The following is a 25,249-nucleotide window of genomic DNA, read 5'->3' as shown; positions in this document are numbered from 1 at the left end:
TCTCTCTCTCTCTCTCAAAAATGAATAATACCTCAAGGCCAGCTACCTATCATTGGTTTTCTGGACTGAATTATGTCCCTGCCAGTGTTCATCTTGAGGCCCTAATCCTGTGTGACTATATTTGTAGATAGTGCCTTTAAAGTCGTAATCATATTAAATGAGGTCATAAATATAATGGCTCACAAATCCAGCAGGGCTGCTGTCTTTTAGGAAGAGATCCTGGCAGTGTCCACATACAGATGATAGTTCATGTTAGGATTCTGTAGCCAAGGAGAGAGGGCACTTTGCTAGGACCTTGGTCTTTTAATTTCTAGCATCCAGAACAGTGAAACACTAATTATAGTTGTTCAAGCCACTTAAACTGTGGTGTTTTGCTTTTTATTTTGTTTTGTTTTGTTTCTTAATTTCTTTTTTTTTTTTTTAACCTGAATTAAACCATGGTTAATTCTACATGTTAAAAATTAATTTGGGTGATTTTTGGAGCCAATTAAATAAACATTACTTGAGAAAAGAGTTATCTTTTTATTCCTTTCTTTCACTGTAGTGGGGAAAAACCTTTGTCTTATTTTACTCTTTTTCTCTGTGAGGCAGTGACATTTCTCTTTTGGCTCTCTATGTGTTGACAAGGTAAGGCACATTCAGGGTGGTATGGCAGTAGACTATATCTGTGTTAAAAGATGGAAATATACTTACATTCATGTCTGTTAATGTATGAAAAGATCTTTCACATGATTATAATAGCTATGGGAAATTCTGTGGATCGGATATTATTACAGCAAAATGTCTGTATTATGTTTTAATATTCAGTTAAATTTTTTATTACAATATTTTTCATTTTCAAGAATTCCATTTATGCATACAGTGCACTTTGAGGCCTTCCACTCTTTCCTTTAACTACTTCTAGACCTACCTCCACTCTGTCAGGTTTATGCCTCCCCTCAACCAATTGATTTTGATTTGTGATGCCCATATACGTATAGGTCTGAGGCCATCCACTAGAGTGTGATTGACCTACCAGGGGCCACATCCTTAAAGAGAACTGACCCCTTTCTTCACCAGAAGCTGTCAACTGTCAAATTAATAGAGGTGGGTGCCTCTGTACTAGAATGTTGACTTGCTTGATCTTGTGCACACATGGACAGCTGCTGTGAATTCATGCATACAGTCGTCCTGTCCTATCCAGAAGATAACAGTTTTACCCAGGTCTCCCTCTGACCTCTGCCTCTTTCTGCCCCTGTTCTGATATGTTCCCCAAGCCTTGGGGAGGTTTACAATATAGATGTCTGGTTTATGGCTGAGCACTTCATTGACACATATTCTCTATACTTTGATCAGTTGTTATTTTCTGCATTAACTGCTATTCACTGCACAAAGACATTTCTCAAATGATGTCTGAGTGTGACTTAAACTGCATGAAGATATATTACCATGCTCAATTTTACTTTTAACAATTTCATTCTTTAGTTCATCTGTTTAAACCCAAGGAAAAGGACTTAGAATCCTCTTAACTCTAATTTTTTTTGTAGGTGTAACTCATTAGACTGGGCTCAGTATAAATAACCTTGTATAACAGAACCATATCCTTTCTCATGTACTATAAAAATACTGGCCGGGCATGGTGGCTCACACCTTTAATCTCAGCACTCTGGAGGCAGAGACAGTCAGATCTCTGTAAGTTCGAGGCCAGCCTGTTCTACAAAGAAAGTTCCACGACAGTTAGGGCTATTACACAGACAAATCTTGCCTCAAAAACCAAAAAAACCTTATCTTTGACTCTTTAAGTTTATCTTGAGGTAACTGTACATTAACATGACACTAAGAAAGAATTGCAGAGCCAGGTATGATGCTATATTCCTTTAATCCCAGCACTGACGAAGCAGCAGGTGATTTTTGAGGCCAGTCTGGTCTTATAACAGTGAGTTCTAGGATAGCCTAGGACTTTACATAGTGAGATCCTGTCTCAAAAACAGACAGACAACAACAAAAACAAACAACAACAAAACATACCCATTACCACCACCAAAAGAGCAATTACCCGTTTTTTCCCCAATATTATTTTTTTCTTTTGGTTCCATACTTTTTGAAAATTAATGTTTTTTTATTATGATAAAATTATATCACTTTAACTCCCCTTTTCTCCCTCCAGACCCTCCTATACCTCCTTGCACTCTTTCAAATTCAGAGCCTCTTTTCTGATTAATTGTTGTTATATAAATACACACACACACACGCACGCACGCACATATACATTTCTAAATACATAAATGTGAACTATTGAATTTGTGTAATGTTAGTCCTGTGTGTGCTTGCAGGACGGGTCAGTTGGTACAGGATGAACCCTTGATGTGCTCGTCCCTTGAGGAAGGCTTATTTTCTCCCTTTCACCATTCTTTAGCTGCCTGTGTTCTTTGTGTAGGGTGGAGGCCTCTTGCGCTTTCCCCTGTCCGCATTGGCGTGTCTGTTCTTGTTCAGCTCAGGTTTAGGCAGTCATGCTGGTGAGATTTTATGGGCATAGTTTCTGACATTCCTAGAAGATACAGTTTCACAGAAAGCTCCCTGATCGCTGCCTCTTAAGAGTTTTTGCCCCCATCTTTAGCAATGTTCCCTGAGAGGTCTTATAGACGTAGACATTGGGGCTAGGCTCCACAACTGTTTGGATTGGTTATGTTTTTTGGTAATGGTCTCTGTTGGAAAGAGAGGTTTCCTTGATGAGGGGTGAGAACTACGCTTATCTGTGAGTGTAAGAAAAATATTTAGAATCTTGTTGGGGATCATGTTGCAACGTGGTGACTGTAGGTTCTCTAAGATGCGTGGCTTCAGTAGCCCTGGGGAGTTGGGTGGGTTTCAAGTACAGGCACGATTTCTCTCTTGTTGAGGAGTCTTTAAATTCAGTTAGAGCTGTCACCCCCAAGGTATGCATGCTCCTACTGTGTCTTTAGGGTTACTGTGCTATACTGGCCGCTGAAGTAGTTCATAGGTGTCATAACTAGGTACAGCTGCAGCTGCTTCCCTCCTTTGGAAGCTGCATGGTGTCTTTTGGAGTCATGAAAGCTAGTGCTCAGGAGGTGTTTGAGGTCAGTTCCAGCTCAGGTGGCTCAGTGCACTTTATCTGAAGTGCAACCTGTCTTCAGCAATAGAACTCTAACCTTCCATCACTTAGGGGCAAACACATGCAAAAGCAATAGACTGTAATGTTTTGAGAGTTTGGAACAGCTGTGACCAACAACTCAGAAGAGGCTTTCTCATGTCTGCTGCTGGGGTTTTTGTTAGATGATTGTTCGTCCTTGGAGGGAACACTGTCAACCCAGATGAGACTATGTGCATTATAGGCTTTTTCTTTTTCAGATAGGTAGTTAATATTAATAGTATGATTCCTTATAATTTTTTAGATATGCCTGTTATTTTACCCTCATCTCTCCTTCTGAGTTTACCTCCCTATCCTCTATATAATCCTCCTTTTTTCCCTGCAGTTCCTCAGTCTGATCTCTTATACTTAGCTGTTCTCTCTCTTGCTCCACTGTCTCCCCACCTTCACAGTGGTCCTTTTTACTTGTTTTTTACAGTTGCTCCCAGGTACATACTCATCTCCAAAGCCTCCAGTGAGAGAGAGCTTATGACGCTGGCATTTCTGGATCTGGGTTACCTCACTCACTGTAATCTGTTCTAGTTCTATCCATTTACCTGCAAACTTCATAACTTAGCTTTTCTGTATAGCTACATAGTATTCTGTATCATATGTACCATCATATTTTCATTATCCCTGTTGGTTGTAGGACATACATGTTGTTTTCTCTAGAACAGCAATGCACATGGCTGAGTAAAGTATCTCTGAAGTGTGATGACTAGTCTTTTCAGCACAGTCCAAGGAGTTAGTTGGGTCACATGGTAGACTTGTAGATTTCTAGAGTCTAGACAGTTTTGCAATCCCACCAACAATGATCGAGGGCTCCCTTTCCCTCACATCCTTCCAGCTTTTGTTGTCAGTTGTTTTGCTGATCTTTGCCATTCCGACTGAGATAAGATGAACTTTCAAAGTTGTTTTGTTTATTTTATTTCCCTAATTGCTAGCAATGATGACCATTTTAAAACATGCTTCTTTCCCATTATTTTTTCTTCATTTGAAAATTCTATGTTAGATTCTAGGCTCAGTTTTTGAATGGATCATTTGTTTTGATTTTTTGTTTCTTGAGTTCTTTATATGTTTTTGATATTAACTCACCGTCAGATGTATAGCTGGCAAAGATACTCTCACATTGTGTGAGCTTCCTCTTCACCCAGTTGATTGTTACCTGAGCTGTGCATAAGTTTTTTTAGTTTCTCTATGGCCCACTTGTTAATTGTTGACTTCAATTCTTAGACAAACAGAGTCTTGTTCAGGAAGGCCTTTCCTATACTTATGCATGGTACTGCTTATGTTTTCTTGTAGCAGTTTCAGGTTTTTTCAGGTTTAGGTTTTTTGATGTATTTGGAGTTAGTGTTTGCAGATACAGCTTGTATTGGGTTGTTTTATGTCAACTTGACACCAGTTACAGTCATCCAAGAGGAGGGAACCTAAATTAAGAAAATGCCTCTATAAGATTAGGCTGTAGGCAAGCACGGAAGGCAATTTCTTAATTAGGGATTGGTGGGGGGAGGCCCAGGTCACTGTGGGTGGTGCTATCCCTGGGCTGGTGGTCCTGACTTTTTTTTTTTTTTTTAATAAGCAGGCTGGGTAAGCCCATGAGTAGCAAGCCAGTAAGCTGCATTCCTCCATGGCCACTACATTAGCTTCTGCTAATTTGTTGAAGATGCTTTCTCTTTTTCCAGTGTTGTGCTTTGGTGTCTTTGTCCATTGTTGGGTCTTTTATTTTGTTCCATTGGTCTACATGTCTGCTTCTGTGCCATACATATATTTGTATTACTGTGGCTTTGTAATATCTTACTATCTGGAATTGTAATTGCTCTAGCACTGTTCTTTTTGCTCAGGATTGTTCTGGCCATTTGGGGTCTTTTGTAGTTCATATAGATTTTAGGAATTTTCTCCTCTATTTATGTAAAGAATAAGATGAGGATTTTAATTGGGGTTGCATCAAATCTGTAAATACCTTTTGATATGATGGTCATAGTCACAATGTTAGTTCCACTAATCCATCCATGAACATGGGTTGTCTTTCCATTTTCTAGTGTCTTTATCTTTGAATCTTCTTCAGAGATTCAGTTTCTGTATTCAGAATTTCCTTCAGAGATTCAGTAGAGGTCCTTCACTTCCTTGGTTAGGTTTATTTCTAGATATTTTATTTTCTTTAATGTTAGAATGAATGGCAGTGCTTCCATGGCCTCCTTCTGTGTGTTGTTGTTGTATTGAAAATGTATTGATTTGTGCAAGTTGATTCTGTATCCTGCCACATTATAAATTTATTTTTAGTTTCTAGATGTTTTCTGGTAGAATTTATGGAATCTCTTTAATGTGTAGTATCATATTATCTATAAGTAGGAGTACTTTGTCTTCTTTCCCTATATTTGTATCCCTTTAATTTCCATTTGTTGCTTTATTGCTCCAGCTAGTTTTTCAGTTACAATATTGACAAGGAGTGGAGATGGTAGACATCTTAGTCTTAGTCTTAACTTCAGTGGGATTGTTTCAAGCTTTTCTCTGTTTAGGATTATATTGGCCGTGGGTTTCCCATGTGTAGCTCTTTATTATATTGAGGTATATTCTCTCTAGTTCTACATTCTTTAGACCTTTTATCTTGGACTTTGTCAAAGGCCTTTTTAAATTTTTATTTATTTTTATTTTTTTGGCATTATTTTGATCATGTGATTTTTTTTTTTGTCTTTAAATCTATGTGGCATATTTTATTTTTGGCTTGTGTATATGTTGAGCCACCTCTGTATTATAGGGATAAAAGCCAACTTGGTCATGCTGTGTATGGCTGCATTCTGTTTGCAAGTATTTTATTGAACATTTTTTAGCCTTAGGGATATTGGCCTGCAGATTTTTTTCCTTTTTGTTTTGTTGCGTCTTTACATGACTTTGGTATTAGAGTGACAGTGGTTTCATAGGAGGAGTTTGGAAGTGTACCTGCTTCTTTTTCCTTACTTTTTTGAATAGCTGAAGAAGAAAGGAGGATTGGTTGTAGATATTCTTGAAAGTGTGGTGAATGACGACGACTACAACTATGACCAGGGTTTTGCTTTTGTTTTGTTTTTAATTACTATTTTCATCTCATTGTTAAGAGTCTCTTTAGGTTGTTGACCTCTTGGTTTAATTTGGTGGTTTCATTGAATGTGGAATTCTTACTGAATTTCCAGCTTAATGAAATACAAGTACAGGGTTTTAAAGTATCCCTTTAAATATTCTGAATTTCTTAGGTGTCTTGTGTAATGCTTCCCTGTTAACTTAAAATTTTTAAAATTTGGGGCCAAAGGGTTGTCCATATTGTTTATCTTTTCAGCAGACCATGCTTTAGATTCATTTATTCTTTGTACTTTTGTTGTTCTTTCTTTGTTCTTCTTTGAGTTTTTGAGACAGGATTTCTCTTTGTAGCCTTGGCTGTCCTGGACTCACTTTGTAGGCCAGACTGGCCTTGAACTCACAGTGATCCGCCTGCCTCTGCCTTCCGAGTCCTGCGATTAAAGATGTGCGCCATCATGTCTGGCCCTGTTGCTATTTCTATTTCATTAACTTCTGCTCTAAAGTTTTATTATTTCTTGCCATGTACTGGGTTTTTATTTGGTTGGTTTTTGTTTTTCCAAATTTTTGAGTTGCACCATTAATTTATTTGTGCTTAGTCTAATTTTTTTTTAATGTAGGCACTTTTTCTTCAAAAGAGTGCTTTCAGTGTGTCCCAGAGAATTTATTGTATTTTGTTGTGTTTTCATTTTCATTTAGTGCTAGAATTAAAAAAATTTTTTTCTTGAGTCTCCTTTGACCTCTTCATCATTCATTAGTGAACTGTTTAATCTCCCATGAGTTTGTGCATTTACTAGAGATTTTGTCGTTAATTTATATTGCTTTGTCCTGAGAGAAGATACATGGAATTATTTCAATCTTTTTGCATTTTTAAGGATTTGCCTTGTCTTCCAGGATATTGTCTGTTATAGAGAAGCCTCTGTGTGCTGCTGAGTAGAATATATATTCTTAGGTGTTTGAATAGAATATTTTGTAGGCAGTTAACACTTGATATGATGTCAGGTCTGCCTAAATGTCTTCTTTTTGTTGTTGTTGTTGTTGTTGTTGTTGAGATGACCTATTTATTGGGGAAAGTAGGCTATTTAAATCCCACACTATTAGTGGATTGATGTTAATCTATGTCTTTAATCCTAGTGTGTGTGTGTGTGTGTGTGTGTGTGTGTGTGTGGTGTGAAATTGGATGCTCCAGAGTTTATGTACATACATTTAGAATAGTAATGTCTTCTTATTCAACTGTTATTTTGATTAGGATACAATGTTTCCCTTTTATTTCTTCTGATTAGTTTTAGTATGAAGTCTATTTTGACAGATACTAGGATAGAGATATACACAGGTTTGCAGGTCTCCTTTGATTGGAGTACTTTTGCCCATTCTGTAAGTTGGTGCCTATCTTTAAAGCTAAGTTGTATATCTTGTAGACAACAGATAGATGGATTTTGTTTCTTGTTCCCTTCAATCAGTCTGTGTGTTTTTCTTGGAGAATTAAGGCATTGATAGTTATAGTTATTGAAATGTGTGTGTTAATTGTGGTAATCCTGTTGTTGGCTTTTGGTGGTAGTTTGATTTCAGTGGTACATTGTGTTTTTATAATTATAGCATTGTACTTTGCACAATCTCTTGGCTGTGTTCATTCCTCCCTTCAGCATGAAGTATTGCTGTGTATATTTCCTTTAGGTTTGATTTGTTTGATAAAAATCTTTTGACTTGACTGTATTGTGGAAAGTCTCTTCAGCTATTCTGGATACTTTTGCAGGGTATATTAGTCAAGCCTGGCCATCATAGTCTTTCAGGACTTAGAATGCATTGCTCCAGGCTCTTCTGTCTTTTGTAGTTTCCATTGAGAAATCAGCTGATGTTTTCTTTTATATGTGTTTTTCGTTTTTTCTCTTGCAGTCTTCAGTGCACTTTCTTTGTTCTGCATACTTAATGTTTTATGTATGAGATGCAATGAGGATTTTCTTTTCTGATCTTGTCTGGTGTTCTTTTTGACTCTTGTATCTATATGTGTATGTTTTTTTTAACCTTATTTGGGGTGGTTTTCTTTTAAGATCTTGTTGAAGTTATGATCTATGCCATTAACCTGGGATTATTCTCATTCATCTATGCCTGTGATTTGAAAGTTTGCTCATTTCATGGTGTCTTATATTTCCTTTATTTAAAAAAACCTTCTATTTCCTGTTTCTTTGGTCTAGATCCTTTACCTATCTTTCTGGCCTGATATTTTGTCTGTCTGATCTATTCTACTTGTAGATAATTTCCTTTGAGTTTTGTTTTTTCTATTTTTTTCAGTTAAGGTTTATTTCAACCAAGAATACAAAATAAGTGTGATGTAATTTATTATTGTTGGAACTCTGAGAAGGATGCATCTTATCCTGTATTCCCAGAGTGGGCTACTGAGGGCACTGGCCTCAGAGCACACATAGCATAGTGGGCCAAGGAGGGCCATCAAGATTATCTGTGAGCATATGGGAGGGAGAGAGAGAGAGAGAGAGAGAGAGAGAGAGAGAGAGAGAGAGAGAGAGAGAGAGAGAGAGAGAGAGAGAGAGACAGAGAGAGACAGAGAGAGACAGAGACACAGAGACAGAGACAGAGAGCGAGAGCGCAGAAAATGAGTAAAAAAGAGACAAGTACACTTCACAAGTAGGAATTACTAGAAATATAAACTAGTTTAGAAAGGATGTACAGTATAACACAAAGAGTACTTATTTTAAAAAGAATGCCTCAGTCCAGACTTTGTGTAATGCTTTTGGTGTCTACCTAGACAAAATAGTATTTATATAATAGTAAACACTCACTATTAGGTGATAATAGTGCATTAAATATTTCTTTTACAATAAATACATCACTCACTTGTAGTGACAGTTTAGAAGAGTTAAGTATGGCCTTGGGCAAAACACATTTGGGGTGGTTTTCTTTTAAGATCTTGTTGAAGTTATGATCTATGCCACTAACCTGGGATTATTCTCATTCATCTATGCCTGTGACTTGAAAGTTTGCTCATTTCATGGTGTCTTATATTTCCTTTTGAAACATTTTGAAAGTCCTCAAAACTGACCTTCACTTTACGATATTTGTACCTATTCTTGATTATGAGTATCTAAACTGCTACATGTTATATAAAATGTTACTTGACTCCTTCAAGCCTCCTTGAGTTTTCTAGTTGGATTTGGGTTTTTTAGTTTCATCTTCATATCAGCTTGAGCCCTTTCCACTTATTATGTCTCTGTTGAATTCCCTGGCGACTACTCACTCACCTCCTTTTCATTTTTTTTTTTTCCAGGTATTTATATAAATGGAACTCTGGTATGCTACTGCTACCTTTTGACACTGGCATTTGTCACTTAGGACAGTGCTGTCCAGCTTCAGCTATGCTGTTGTATGTCCCAGTCCTTGTTCTTTTTCATTGCCCAGAAGGAATGATATGTGGTATTCACATATGTCCCCATGTATATGATTCAGTCATGGGTGAACATTTGAATCCCTTTAGTTTAGGCTTCCATGGAAATAAAAAGCTGCTGTAGACATTTATGTGAACATAAATTCCTTGTTATATACATACCATGAATCCAATTGGTGACTTACACAGTAACTGTACACCTGCCTTGTAAGAAGCTGCCCTCTATTTTCTAGCATGTCTATACCCTTTCTGCGTGTGTTCTACTCTATCCCTCACGTCCCTGAGTTAGGCTGTCGACCAGGAAGCCCCAGTGGTCCTTCTCTCTTTGCCCATCACACAACACTGGGGTTATAGATGCTCACAGCCATGCCTGATTATTTACATGGCTTATGGGATCTGAACCTAAGTCCTATTGCTGCCTACTGAGCCATGTCTTTAGTCTCTGCCTTATCTTTTTATAACTCCAGCAGCAACATACAAATGATCCTGTATCTGTATCTCCACCAGCCTTTGGTATCACTCTTTGTTATTGTTAGCCTTTTTGATAAATGTTCATGATAACTCATTAGAAATTGAATTAACTTTCTTTTTCATGAGCTTTTTTGCTACCTATATAGCCTTTCTGTCCTATTTCTAATGGTTTATTATTACTATTGTCATTATTTAAAACAAAAGCTCAATTTTAAAATTACATTCCTACTTACTTCAGTATGTACTCTCAGGTCCCACGGTGCACATGAAAGGTCACAAAAGAAGCATGGGAGTTGGTTCTCTTTCTTTACAGTGTGGGACCTAGGGATGAAACTCAGACTGTTAGGTTTGGTGGTGGGTGCCTTTACCCGATGGCCTTACAACAAAGTCTTTTAGGTTTAGAACTTGTTGATCTTGTTTCAGTAGTTCTATACATATTCCAAATTTTAGTTATTTGTTTTCCTCTGATTACAAAGATTTTTCTCCTCAGCCAGTAGCTTGTATTTGTGCCCTCTTAATGGGGTCCTTTGTAGAGCAAGAGTTTCCTTTGCTAGAGGCAGACACATCAGGAGTTTTATAGACTGTGCTTTTAATGTTAATTCTGAGTTTGTGCCTAGATGAAGTCACAGAGATTTGTGTAAATTTTGGAGATATTGACAGCATTTGTGGCATTTAGTATCCCAACAATCCTGACCTCATAATATAGAGAGGAAGCTTTCTCTTTCCCAGTTTTGGAAATTTATGAAATATTTGTATTAGTTAATTTTAGATATTTGGAAGAACTCATCAGTGATACTATCTGAATTTTTAAAAAAGTTTTATATTAAGAATTTAATATAAATGGTTGTAAGACTGCTTACCATTTTATTTTGGTTGCATGTGATTTCGATGTATTTATATTCTAGTTTGTTTAGGTTTGAGTATAAATTTGCTTGTACTATTCAAATTTCCCCCTTCCTCTCTCTTCTCCCCCTGTGTGTGTGTGTGTGTGTGTGTGTGTGTGTGTGTATGTGTGTGTGTGTGAATGCATGTATATAGGTTTGTGTGTGCATGTGTGTATGTGCAGTGTGGAAGCAAGAGAACAATCTTGGATGTACACATCAGGTACAGTTCATCTTGTTTTTTGAGACAGTGTCTCTTTCTGGTTTGGAATTCTACAAGTAGCTTAGACTGGCTGGCTAAGGAGCCTGCTGAGTCTGCCTGTTTCTGGCCTCTGCAAGTACTAGCTGGTAATATAAGTATGTGCCAATGTGCCCAGCTTTAAAAAAATTATTATTTAATGCGCATAGAACTTGTACTGGTCCTAGTACTGGAATGGCAAGCATTTTATTTATTTATGCTAATTATTTTCAGAAAATTTGGATATGCAGTGATAGTCCTTTTTATTACTACTGTTAGTAACTTGTATCTTTCCCTTTCATAATCTTGCTAAGTGTCAGTTTTATTGATATGCCAGAATTTAATTGTTTCCTTTTGTTCTGTGTCATTGTTTTGAGAGAGGTCTCATTATTGAACAGCAGTCTATAGAAATTATTTCACTCAAATGCTTTTGTTTCTTTTGTGTATAAATTAACAGACCAGTATATGCAGAACTTTTTCTCTTAACCTTTGACAGTTATGTTTTAGAGTGACAAGAAAAGCTTGCATTTAGAATTATACAGAAGCTTAAATTGCTATGGAGAAACATCAGCCTTTGGATCAGTTAGTACTAAGTTTGTGGATATGTTGTTATGTACCTTGTGTACCTGTGAGAGAATCAGTAGAGGAAAAATGTGGTAATATACATACTTACTGAGTTTTGAAGGCCACAGACAGGTTTACATTCTATGATGAGGGCATACAACCCTTTTTAAGTTTTCAAGACCATTTCTTGAAAAATTGTTTTATATGTTGTTGTTCTTTTAGATTTGTATCTGTCTTTTCTCCTCTATTCCAGTACCAATATTGTCAGTTACTAAGAATGCCTTATTCTAATTGCTTTAGAATTTGATACTTACTTTTTTTCTCTTTTTATAATTAAAACCTCATGTTTTTCTTTCTTCCTTTTGGGATAGTATGTTAATTTTCTCCTTGATCCTATCTTTTCCTTAACCAACTAAGAAGTCTTTGATGAATGTTTTTACTCCAGCCTACGTGAAAATTAAGGAAATTAGACATTCTAAAGTAGTACATGATATCACTCTAAAAGCAAATACTAAAGTTTAATGAAAAATGCCTTTTAAAGTTATTACTTGTGATGTTTTCTATTCTCATTTGAATTTTGTTCTATTCTACTTAAAACAAGTAGTAGTAGAAATCAGTTAAATTAAAAAGCTTTGTATCATTTCAGAATGATCTTGTACAGATAAGGGTTAGACTTATTCTTGAAACCTTTTTGTGACTATCTTAAATTCTTAAGGCTTAAAATCTTAAGTACTTCATTATGTACTTTTGTAGGAATAAGAAAACATATGTAGTTAAACATAATCAAATGAAAATTAGCACAGTATTGATCTATTTTAATTGTTTCTAAAATGCTATTTTAAAACTTTTAATGTCAGCACTGGTGGCACTTGTCATTAATCCCAGCATTCTGAGTTTGAGACCAGCATGGTCTACTAAGAAGGACAGCCGGGGGCTACATAGAGAAAAACCTTGTATTGAAGATCAAGTAAAAAAAAATTAATGCCACTTTTAACTGCCACATTCCTTTAATTTCCTTTAGCCTAAAATAGTTTCCTTGCCTTTTTATTTGTTTATGACATGATTTTTAAAGTTGTCTTGTGTTGTCATCTTACTTTGTAATTGAATTTAGGTTGTTTATTCCTTACAAATACTCCAAGATTAAGAGTTCTCAGTGGGTCACTTGCAGGCCACCTTCTGGCTGTTATATTGATGGGTTGCATAAACTTGTTTGCATTGGGTAGCACTAGATGTTGCCATGACCTCTGGTGGGTAACTGATATTTGTATTGACTTTATGTTTTTATCTTTTCAATAATATAATACTGAGGAGATCTTAGTCTGGAATTTTTGGATGCGCTTACTTAATGGGAATTTAGTGAACGGATAGTACATTTGTTTTTAACATTAGTGACTAGTTTTTATTATCTGGATGTGCCATAGTTTAATTAATTATTGAGCTACTGAAAGAAATCTTAGTTGCTTCCAAGTATCAGTTAGAATAAACCAGCTAGAGTTAATGCACATTTTATTGTTGCTGTATAGAGTCAAGTTTTCTTTCATTTAACTCAGGAAAACACTATGAAGCTCAGTTGCTGCATTGTATAGTGTTTTAATAGGTTTTCTGTTGCTGTCACAAAATATTTGGAGATGGTTACTTTTTAAAGAGAAGAGATTTGTTTAGGTGGTGGCTTTAGAGAGTGAAAGTTCAAGATTGAGCTGTTCCATCTGGATGCTGCTATTGGAAATCCCCACAGCTGTATCACAAAATGAAAGACAAGTGAAAGGGAAATGATTTTATGTAGATTGGGTCAAAGAGAAAGGTTAGCCACACTTTTATAACAGTGTACTTAGGAGATAGAGTACTCTCAGACAACACCACTCATTAATCTCACCCAGGGGAAGTATCTGCAATGAACACAGAACCCAATTATCTCCCCTAGGCTCCATTTCTTAAAGGGCCTGCCACTTTGCCCCCTTTCAGTGCTGGGTAATGAACCCAGGGCCTTGTCTATACTAGTCAGGTACTGAGCTTTACCTTTGGCCCCATACTGCCTCTTAGAATCACTATATAAACATGGGACCTTCAGAACTTTTAAGGAAGTCTCATCCAAATCACAGTTGTACAATACATGCTTAATCTTGTTGTACAAGTAGATTTTATAGTGATGGCAGTGTATTTGTGCATAGTATTCTTACACTAATGTTCCTGGTGTTAACTAAAAGATAAGTATGTAAAACAATGGTATTATTATTATTATTTTTTACAAATGTTTTGTATGTCTATCTTCTTCATTTCTCCCTTTAATATGAACAGGCTGTAGTCTATAAAGATACTACACAATCATTATTAAAAAGAATGCTACACAAGTTATTCCAAAGAAATGTTCTTAGGCTGAAATCTTCCTTTTTAGTAATGGAAGAGTTTACAATAATGATCACTGTCCAGTATGGGAGCTTATTTTGTTGACAGTGTACTTTAAACAGTGTGATTAGCAAAGAGACTTGCCTTCCACACATGCAAAAATCTATGGTCAATACTGAAAATGTTTACTAATGATAGTTCATGTATTTTCAGATCTCTTAAGTTCTATCTTTTTACCTTTAGAGTATATAACTGAAACCAGACATTAGATACAGTATTTGATAGTTAGCAATACATAAATTATTAATGTCTGTATAAATAATATATTTTCCATAAATGTCAGCTAACATTTCCCAGTGAGCAACATCTGGGCCAGGTATATTCAGTTTTGAAATATTAATTATTTATTTAACTTTCTTAAATAGTTCTACACACTCGGATTTTCTTTTTCTCATGTGAGTATAGGAAGATTATATATGTCAACAAATGAGTGTCCTTTAATTTCTCTTTAATTTTTACTTTAGCTAAAGGCTTATCAATTTCTTGGATGGTAAAAAGAACTAATTAAACAGTATTTCTTTTTGTGCTTTGCCTATATGTATCTCTGTTCACCACATATGTACAGTGCCCTCAAAGGTCAGAAGTGGGTGTCAGATTCCCTGGAACTGGAGTTACAGATGGCTGTAAACTTCTACGTGGATGCTAGGAATGGGGACCAGAGCAGCAAGTACTCATACCTGCTGAGTCATCTCCCAGCCCTTGTTTTGATGTTCAGTGGTTTTTAAATGTTTTCTTAGAATTTTTATGTCCCCGCTTACTTATCTATATATTTGAAAGTTTTCTACCTCTTTTGTTAGACTGCTCAGTATGTTAGTCAAAGTTGTTTTTTTTTTAAATTCCAGCTTTAGATTTCAGAAACCATGCTATATCTGGTTTTGATACTTGGACTGTCTTTTCAAATGGTATGCAAATAGTGAATGTACTGTATTAGGTGGAAGGACTGTTATAAATAGGCCATAGGAGTGCAATGGCAGAAGAAAGCAGTCCATGTCCTGTGAGTGGGCCTGACTCTTGGTGATCTTATGGTTTCACCAGGGTTTTTTCAGTTATCTACTGCCATCCCTGCCCTTAATTGGGCAGAATAGCTAGCAGGAGTTGGATACATTACTTCTCTTCCTCTATGGAGAAGGTTAAAGGCAGTTGAAATTGTGTCTTTCATCTACCTAGGTTTTGATAAATTACATTTCTTTGAAGGCAGACTTTCTTATGAGAGCAGAATGCTTTGGCTTTATTTTCCTCCTTTTCCTCACCACATCTATTAAGGAGATCTTTCTCCAATATTTATTGTAGTCATAATGGATTTCCTAATTGTTTCCACTTACAGTCCCTTTCACCCACCAAAGTTTTATGTGATTCTAGATATATAAGCACATAAAATAGAGAATAACATATTTACTTTACTTTAAAACATTTCTCTGGTGTGAATGTGCACACACATGAACATATATATGCCTATACATACATATGTATATCATTTTGCCATTTATTAAAGACAAAGGAAATGTATATGCCAACGAGGACGATGTGCTTATCTTTACATAGTTAAAACTTGGCCATATATTTGATACTGAAGCATATAATTCAAGAGCATCTTCAGTGTTTTTCAGAGTGATTATTTTGATCTTATAATCATTAGTGCTGAGAACTCAGTTCACATAAATATTCAGTACAAAATGGTAGTATGCATGGGCCACTTTAGAATTTTTTGGAAACTTCCTTAATCTTGAAGCAAAATTCACCCAACATTTAAACAAAAAAAGTTGAATTCAGCAAGTCAAACAAGATTTCTCCCTCCCTCCCTCCCTCCCTCCCTCCCTCCCTCCCCTTTCTTTCCTTCCTTCCTTCCTTTCTTCCTTCCTTTCTTTCTTTCTTTCTTTCTTTCTTTCTCTTTCTTTCTTTCTTTCTCGTCTTACTTTGTAGCTCTGGCTGTCCTGGGACCCACTTTGACAAGTATGGCCTTGACTTTATGGAGATCTGTCTGCCTGTGACTACTGAGTGATGAGATTAAAGGTGGATACTACCATACCCAACTCAAACAGGAATTTGCAAAATTTTTCTTCAGTATTAGGATTGAACCTGGAGCCAGACAATAGTAGGCAAATGTTCTACCATTGGAGACCTCCAGCATCAAATAGTAATTTCAAAAATTAAACATTCTAATAAATAGTGCAATCCAAAGATTTGCTATTTTTTTATACAGAATATGATTTCTCCCTTTTAAAATGCTATTTATTCTTTGAGCATTTCATAGAACACAAAGCTGTGCTGATTTAAGCATGATGAGGATGTTAGGAAAAAGGCAACAGTTTGTTGCTTTTTGTAATTCAGCATAGTTAAGTTTCTGTAAGAACAGAAATTTTTATATGTATAGTAAAAATGCTCCAGTTGTCTTGTTTAATTTATGTTAATTTTGTATGCATGTATATATGTATACCAAGTGCGTGACTGCTGTTCATGGAGGTCAGAAAAGGGTTCGCATCTCCTGAAACTGCAGTAGAAACCAGTGTGAGTCATGTGGGTCTTGGAGATTGAACCCAGAGTTTTTTGTTGTGTTGGTTTTTTTTTTTGTTTTTTTTTGTTTTGTTTTTGTTTTTTAAAAGAGCAGTGTTTAAGAGCTGAGCCATCTCTCCAGCCCTCAAACACTGAAATTATTAACAGAAAGTCTTAAGTCCGTGGTGTCACAGGCAACGTTCATTGGTATTGAATCCCAAGATGGCAAGGTGGCCTCAGCGCTGCAGTAGGGTTATGTAGTATGGGGACACTGCCACAAACACTGAGATTTGTTATGTGTAAGACCTTTAAATAACTTTTGGTGTATGTTCAGAAACTCTTACCCGGAGCTGCATAAACCACATTCATAAAGGGCCACTACCCACAGTTGAGTAGATTTAACTTAGTATTTGAACTCTCAGATCTGTCCACATGGAGTCTCAACAGATTCATCAGTAACAGTTAGCATTTCTCTACGCAAGCATTGGCTTCCAGGATAGGTTTTGCTTTTGAGCATCTGCTCAGCTGAATTCTGATTTTCTGTATTTGCCAGGGTCTCAAGTTTTAAGGCTATTGGAGACTTATAGATTTTTTTTCACCTTAGTCAGTTCATTATTCATCAAAAGATGCATTCTTCTTCTTGGATTTTCTTCTCCACAGGATACTGGAAGTGTTTTGGAGAAGTTTTAAGTTTTTTTTTTCTTTTAAGGCAGTGTCTTGCTGTGTTTCCTGGATGGGCTGGTATCATTATGTAAAGCAAGTAGCCTAGAAGTCATGTAGATTCTGCTTCAGTGACTGGGTGGTGGGAAGGTTACATGCATGTGCCACTTGCCTGCTTACTTTTTAGTAGAGATTGGTTTATGGAAATTTGATCAGTTTATAAGAGTATGAATAAAGAACAATGATTTATATGTACAAATGTAATAATAAAAGTTTTGTTCAAAATAGCAAAGATGAAATTTGGTTGGTAACTTTTATTCTAAGTAAAAAACATTTAACATCTTTTTCAACTGTTTAATTGATTTTTTTTTTATTTTTGCTTCTGTACATTTGACAGTGAACAATGTTTTATTATCAGTATTGATGTGTTTAGTTAAAACTTAGATGTTTTGAACTGATACAGGAAATTGTAACAAGTCAGCATTTCATCTGCTTTATAAGTATGCAGTAACATTTAACCACTGAGCTGTGATATTTAGTGGAAGGAATTGGTAATTTTTGACCTTTTAGACAATTATATAATTTAGGATCTTCTGCATTTCTGGTATGTGCTATTGGGAATCCAGCGTGGATATTAGTATAGAAATGCTCTTACGTGTTAAATTTACTAAACTGCTTTCTTGCCTTGATTCTGCTTTCCCTAAATTTTCATGGTTAGTGATTCTTTGTACAGTACAGTTTCAGGAACATAGGAATAGCAGCACTATTACTTTTCTAAGCATTTGGTGCTTGTAAATACAGGGGAAGAAAATGCTTTGGAAAATGTGTTTGTGGTTTTAGTGCTCTTAATGAATAACTGTATAGAAAGAGTATTTCTAAGTTCTTTTGATTCAGTATTTCTTTTTGAAAAAATTGTAAGCTGTTTTGGTTTATAGTGATGTTGATGCTTTATAATGAACAAAACTTTTGACATGATGTAATTAATACTAGGTAAGTTTTATATACAGGTCTTTTCTATGTTTTTGACACAATATTTTTAGCTACATAGTCATTTACTACAGTTATAAAAATTAATATTCTCAGCATTTCACAGGTAACTGTAGACATCTGGAAGAAATATGGAGAGTGCTTTTCTCAAGCAGGATTGATGCTACTCTTTGTACCATTCCAGTTTTTAGTTTCTGTATTACCAAAGTGAGCACTATGTATGAATGTGTTCCTGTGGAAGAAGGGAAGAATCTGCTACTGGGAAATTCTAGTGATACTGGTGTGAACTGTCTCAGAAATGGAGAACAGTATAAATGTTGAAAGAACAGATGAATCTCAACTATGCTTGTGAACAGCATGTTACAGTTATGTAGGAACAGTGATACACATAAATTGCTGTTGTGTTTGCCCCCTTTTGGACACAGGAACTGTGATTAATAGGACAGTTCTAGAGACTTTAGTTTTGGAGAAATAAACTGCCATTTTGGTGAATACCCTTAATTTTAATAGATTAGCTTTCCCTTTTATGTTTGATGTGTGTTTGGGGGAGTCATGTTTAAGAAATTCCTGTGTATACTAATGTATACATATAATTTCCTACATTGACTTATTGTTCATTAAAAGCTCTATCTTCTACTTTTTGATTTGTTATACATATGGAATTATTTTTGTGTGTGCAATAAGGAAATGATTAAGATAAATTTAAAACATAGATCTTCTGTTGATTTATCCCCATCAAGTAAGAAGCATATCTTTTTCAGCGTTTTGTCATACGTCAGTGTAGAATACATATCATGTTTACCTATAAGTATTTGCTGTTGGCATAGTTGTCTCTCAGTTCACAATTGTTGGTACATCCAAGCCCACCTGAATGCTCTTTGAGGACCTGTAAGAGAACCCCATTCTCATTAATGAAATCAGTCATTTTGACTGTTGTTCATTAGTTTAGCCTACAGTTGTTCTGCTACAACCCACCAGGTTATTTTTTTTTTCTGGTATTATATTATACCTTTGATTCTAATTTCATCAGTTGTTTTCTATAGTATTTCTTTTTCAAGATTTATTTATTACATATAGCCACCACAAGAAGGCACCAGCTCTCATTATAGATGTTTGTGAGCCACCATGTGGTTGCTGGGAATTGAACTCAGGACCTCTGGAAGAGCAGCCTGTGCTCTTAACCTCTGAGCCATCTCCCCAGCCCAGTATTTCTTTTCTACCTTTTTAGGTTTAACTTTTTCTGATTTCTTGAGATAGGAAATAGAAATGTGATTGTTTTCAGCCTTCGTTTTTAATAAGAATTCAATGCTACAGATTTCCCTCTGAATATAGTATCTATAAGTCACAATTGGTAGACAATCTAGTACATTTTGATTTGAATCTTTGCATTAGCAAGTCACTAGCAAGTACAAAAATGCTTACTTTATAACTAAATAGGGACCTTTACAGTTTTAGGGGAATAGTAGTTTCTTTAAAATTTTTACATTTGTTTTGGCTTAACTAGTACCAGGTGTGTCTTTGACAGTCTCTTCTCTCTAAACCTATGATCTTAAAGTAGTAAAGAAACTTCTGACACCTCTGCTGAGAAATGTCTTGTGTGTGTGTGTGGGGGGGCGGGGGAGAGAGGGGGAGAGAGAGAGACAGAGAGAGGGGTGGTGGGAGGGGGCAGAGAGAAGGGCAGAGGGAGAGCAGCACTTGTGTGGAAGGTGGAGGAGGATGACTACTTGCAGGCCTTGGCTGTCTCCCTCTGCCAGTTTGTAGCAATTTGGTACAAACTAGGAGCAGTTTGGCAGGCTTATCAACAAGAGCCTTTGTTGTCTGAGCCATTTCACCAGCGTGGAAATAATACTTTTCTGGTTAATTACATTTAGACTAGGTAACGTACTCTGATCATTTCTGGTTATTTTTAATGGGGTTTGGTTGATTAGGCATATTGTCAATTTTAGGTAACTGTCTATACTCAATGGGATATAGTTAAATGTTTGTTGTATTTTGTAATATTGTCATGGTTTTGTATCCTAATTTTTTTGTCTACTTCTGATAGCAATTAGATAATTTCCCATTCCATTGTGGTAGTATAGTTGTCTTTTATGGGTTTTATTGTCTTATTCAGTATGATAATTCTGATTTTTTTACTGCCTATCCTTGAGATTGCAGTATGTATCACTGGTTTATTACAGTCTTATTGAAAAAATAGTTAGGGCACCTAAACTTGCTTTTATTCAGGTTTTTATATTATCTTGCATTGTCAGTGTACACATGCTTTAATACTAACTGAATATCATTATTGCTCATACTGTCAGTGTTGATTTAGATTTATCCATACATTTATCCTTTGAGAAACTGCATTTTACAGTGCCTTCTCACCTTTCCTTCTATGTTCAGCATGGAACATTTTTTAGCTTTTTTTGTTTTGTTTTAAAACATCTGCTGTCTAAAAATTATTTTCCTTTTGTCCGAAACAATGCTTGTTCTTGTTTCTGAAGGATATTTTCTTTGTATGTAAGATTTTGGGTTCTCCTACAAAAATTTGAAGCATTCCATTGGGCTGCTACTATTAATATTGGAAAGTCAGCAAAGATTTTTACCTTTTTTTTGTTTTTTTGTTTTGTTTTAAGATAATGCCTTTTGTGCTCCACTTTTATGATTTCATCTTGATTTGAATTTTAGCAACTTTGTTCTGATACATCTTGATGTGAGCCAGTCTGCTTTTGTATTTGCCCGCCCCCCCTTTTTTTTTCTTATTTGCCATATATGGAAAATCTCTCTCTCTCTCTCTCTCTCTCCCTCCCCCCCCCCCCCCCCCATCTCTCTGTTACTGTCTTTCTTGGCTTTGGGAATTTTTTGCATTTTCTCTAGTTTTTTTCTTTTCTACTGTTCTCTTTCCTGCTTTCTTTTAGGGATTCCTCATGTTAGTTTCTTTTACCATGACCATGGCAATTTATAGAAGACTTTATTTGAGCTGTGGCCCAAGAGGTTAGAGTCTGTGATAGTGGTGCAAAGACATGATGATGGCACAAGCAGGAAGCAGAGGTCTCATATCTCAGACATCAAGTAGTGAGTGCAAACTGGCTGTGGCTGGGTTATTAAACTCTCAAAATCAGTAACGTACCTTTTCCAACAAGGCCATATTCCCTAAACCTCTCCAAAAAATGATACCAACTGGGAACTGTGTTTCCAAATGTCTAAGACTCTAGGTGTCCAAGACACTCTTAATTTTGTGAATTTGATTACTCATTTTTAAATGTTTTGATTTTTTTTGCTTATATTTTTCTTTTCTGTTTTCTTGATTTATTTTTATATTTAATGAATTCATTTTCTGAATTTATCTTGTGCTGGGAGTTGAGCCCATGGCCTTAGACATATGAGTAACTATTCTACCACTGAACTGTATAGCTCAAGTAACTGTTACTTACAAATCTTTCTCTAGGGTACAGACAGGGAATTGGTGTTGAGGTGGATTGCTGCTAATGACAAATAATGATAAGAAGCAGAGAAGAAAAGGATCTAGAAAGGTTAGGCTAGCCCTATAGACCCTGCTATTCTGGGGTCTAAGTTCTGGGGATTACAAGTTCATACCTTACCTGGACTGCAGACTGAATTCCAGACCAACCCAAACAGTCTAGTCATGTCCTGTGGAGGGATGCAAGTGAGGCATGAGGTGATTTTCATTACTGTTTTTTTTTTAACTTGCCTGGTTTGAATTGCTGGTTCAGATTGAAAGATTCAATAGGTGGTTTGCTTTAATATTGATAGAAGACTTCAGAATGATAAAGCTTATTAGGTGCTCTTTATCATAACACTGGACAAATATGGCATATACTAACCAAAGGCAGATGAGTTCTACCTCTACTTTTCACATTCATTTTGGAAAGTCTATGTAAACCCCTGCTCTTTTTAGTTGCCTCTTTTGAGATGAAGGAACTCATTATCTATGCTGACCTTGACTTTTTGTAGCCAAGGAGGATCTTGAACTCCCAATCCTCCTGCCTTCCCCTCCCCCTCCCCCATGTGCTGAGGGTACAGGCACCATGTCTACATAACTTTCTTTGTGAGAGAAAGCTTTCCCTTTGATTTTTTTAATGAGATAAAGGTAGGTTAATATCTATATGTAGTACAGTTAAAAGAAGAACATAATGTATTCAGTTGTAGATGTATAAATGGCTTTATAGAAATCTACTTGACAGAATCTCAAAGCAGACTGGTGTTTTGATAGGCAGAAGCAGGATGAGGAGTTCTTAGGTGAAAGAATGTGTGTTGAAACAGTATTTGTAATGCTAACAAACATTGTTTTGGCTAAGAAGATTCACAGTGGCCTTTGAATTGTTTGTACTTTGTTTTAGGGGATTTGTCGGTTTAGCAAATTAAGCAATTTTAGGAGACAGGTGTGTGTAAGACAATCTAACTAGCATTATAATGTTATAGAAAAGTTGTGAAGTAGCATGAGGACAGGCACACAACCATGTGGCTCAGGACACAGGAGTTCCCTGGCCACTGAGTTTCTACACAGAAACACTTGTATTCTCTCTGTAAGAACAATAGAGCTTAAATACATGGTCATGGAGTAGGCTGTCTTAAAGTCCAGGGCATCAATGATAAGAAGCATCTTGCTGAAACATAGCATTTGAATAGTGGTTTTTAAAATAGTGACTTTGTTTTCCTGTCAGGGTAGTAAGACTAAAATAAAATTAAATGTTATTTTCTACAAGGTTCCAAGTACTTTGTTGTGTCTGATGGATTCCTTACTATATAGAGTTGTAAATTATTTCTAAAATTTCATCTTACTCTTATGTTCCAGCCAATGTTTTGATGTAATAAATGTAACAAATTTTGAGCATCTATGGGTGAACCCAGAACGACGGGTTTGAGGAAGATACTCATCAGTAAGATAAGATACAAGGTCTGGTCTTGTACAATAAATTTAAAAGCTTTGTGAATTAGTGTTTTTAGGGAATTTGAGAGGAGGTGAAAAATAGAGCTAAAATTAAATTGTTCAGACTAAACAAATATTTAAATTGCATGTGTGTGTTTAAAACTTGGAGTATTGTGTCTTTCAGTCTGCATAGAAGTTTTGTGGTGGTATTTTAATTTTAATTATTTGTGTTTTTCTCCTAGGTGGTATCATGGAAAACTTGATAGAACTATAGCAGAAGAACGCCTCAGACAGGCAGGAAAATCTGGAAGCTACCTTATAAGAGAGAGTGATCGGAGGCCTGGGTCCTTTGTACTTTCATTTCTTAGCCAAACAAATGTTGTCAATCATTTTAGGTAAGTGTTTGTTCCTAGTTTAAGGTATTTAGTATGACCTTTTAGTATTTAATCTGATACACATTTATGAATATACTCACTTTTACAGAAGTGAATGATTTTGGTATAATAAATTTATTTCAAATACATTATTTAATCAGTGATTTAGAGTAAATATTCTTGAAATGTTTAAAAATTTCATTTAAAGACAGTAATATTGGTCTGTACGATGCCAGTTTTCAAATATAATTAAAGAACATATTATTACCGATAACACTTTGAAAAAGGTAAAAGCTAAAATGAAAGAAATGTAGACTGAGACTGTAGCGTAGCAGGAAATACAGAAAACACTATGTAGAAGTTGAGCTTGTCCTTCATTCTTTTTAGCTTCACTAAGTTGAACTTCTATACATGCTCACTTCTGTGAGATAAACAAGTATGTACATTTTCAAGTTCAGTATCATCTCTATATACAAAATATATTTGCAGATATTACTATATTCTATTTAATTTTTATGAGGAGTAATAACATCTATAGCCAATATAAACTGATAAACTGTTCTTGTACCGTAGACTTTTAAATTTTAGAATAAGTTTTAAGGATACTGTGTTTTTTATTACATGTATAGCCTTTTCATAATGTGTAATAAATTAACATAATTTCATAACAGTATTTTTATCATAATTTTCATGTAACATTTTTACTATAGTTCACATCAATTTTAAGAGATTGTGAGTACTTCTAGCCAGAGAAGTCTCTATAAAATTGTTCAGTCTTAAAAATAGAAAGTGAGGGGAGATATCTTGAGGGTAAGTACTCAAATACTTGGTTCAGTTACATAATTGAGGTTTGTAAATATGTCCTATCACATTCATAAATATTTTAAAATAACAATTACCAATAATATGAATACTTTTTTCTTGAAATATAGCAATATATGTTAATGGCAGAGTTTGAAATTCGAAAAAGAGAATAAAAAACATTGGCTTTTAAGATCCTTTCCAAATTATGGTTTGTTTTTATTTTTTATCTTTTGCTTTTACAATAGGATTATTGCTATGTGTGGCGATTACTACATTGGTGGAAGGCGTTTTTCTTCACTCTCAGACCTAATAGGTTATTACAGTCATGTTTCTTGTTTACTTAAAGGAGAAAAATTACTCTACCCAGTTGCACCACCAGAGGCAAGTAAAACTTGAGTGAAACATCCTAACTTTTATTTTACAAAACTCGGATGGATTTTGGTCTTATTAAATTTAAGTCTATTATAATTTGATAAGTATTTAATTCTAGTTATAATGCTAGAACAAGAATGATAGCTTCCTTAGAAAACTAATTTTTGCATTTAAGTAACTAGATTTTTAAGATAATTTTGTGTGTTTATATCTTACCATAATTGCCAGAGAGCTTAAAATATCTTGTATCATAAAAGGAAGATTAAGTTATGTGTTCTACATAGCTTATTTAAGGATTATTCAGATTAGCTGAATAAAATCTGTGATACTTGTATAATAATTTCTGTAAAAGTATAAACAAAAGAAGTAACCATTTCTAGGTTCTGTATAGGGGCTTAGTAAAGATTTTATTTCAGTGAGCCTATGGAGTCTTTAATACAAAGTTGCAGTGGCTTTAAGCTTTGTGTGGATCTACCTTTTTTGACTTGGGTACAGAGACAATGTTCTTGTGTATGTATTATGCATGTGACTATATGTATACAGACTTGAATATGTGTAGGGGC

At 35.4% G+C, this 25,249-nt stretch overlaps 1 protein-coding gene and 1 long non-coding RNA gene across 4 annotated transcripts in view; one reads left to right on the top strand and one right to left on the bottom strand.

The window, feature by feature from the left end:
- LOC311609513 lies at nt 1–19,778 on the bottom strand. The gene is made up of 2 exons (XR_014783415.1): nt 19,066–19,778; nt 1–1,955 (listed from the first exon to the last, which is right to left on the bottom strand). It is a non-coding gene; the product is annotated as an uncharacterized lncRNA (long non-coding RNA).
- RASA1 (RAS p21 protein activator 1) overlaps nt 1–25,249 on the top strand; it is a 74,395-nt gene that overhangs the window by 4,544 nt on the left and 44,602 nt on the right. For 2 of the 3 annotated variants that reach the window (XM_084802673.1, XM_084802671.1), the window contains exons 2-3: nt 23,379–23,531; nt 24,560–24,695. In XM_084802673.1, the coding sequence (XP_084658799.1) occupies nt 23,379–23,531; nt 24,560–24,695 (289 nt within the window). Of the gene's footprint in view, nt 1–23,378; nt 23,532–24,559; nt 24,700–25,249 lie in introns of all 3 variants that reach the window. The other variant, XM_084802672.1, reaches the window with a different exon arrangement.

This window comes from Acomys minous (genome assembly GCF_964271855.1).
Source record: "Acomys minous genome assembly, chromosome: 11".
Classification (NCBI taxonomy): Eukaryota; Metazoa; Chordata; class Mammalia; order Rodentia; family Muridae; genus Acomys; species Acomys minous.
Note: the sequence above shows the minus strand (reverse complement) of the source record. Positions and strands in the feature narration are given on the sequence as shown.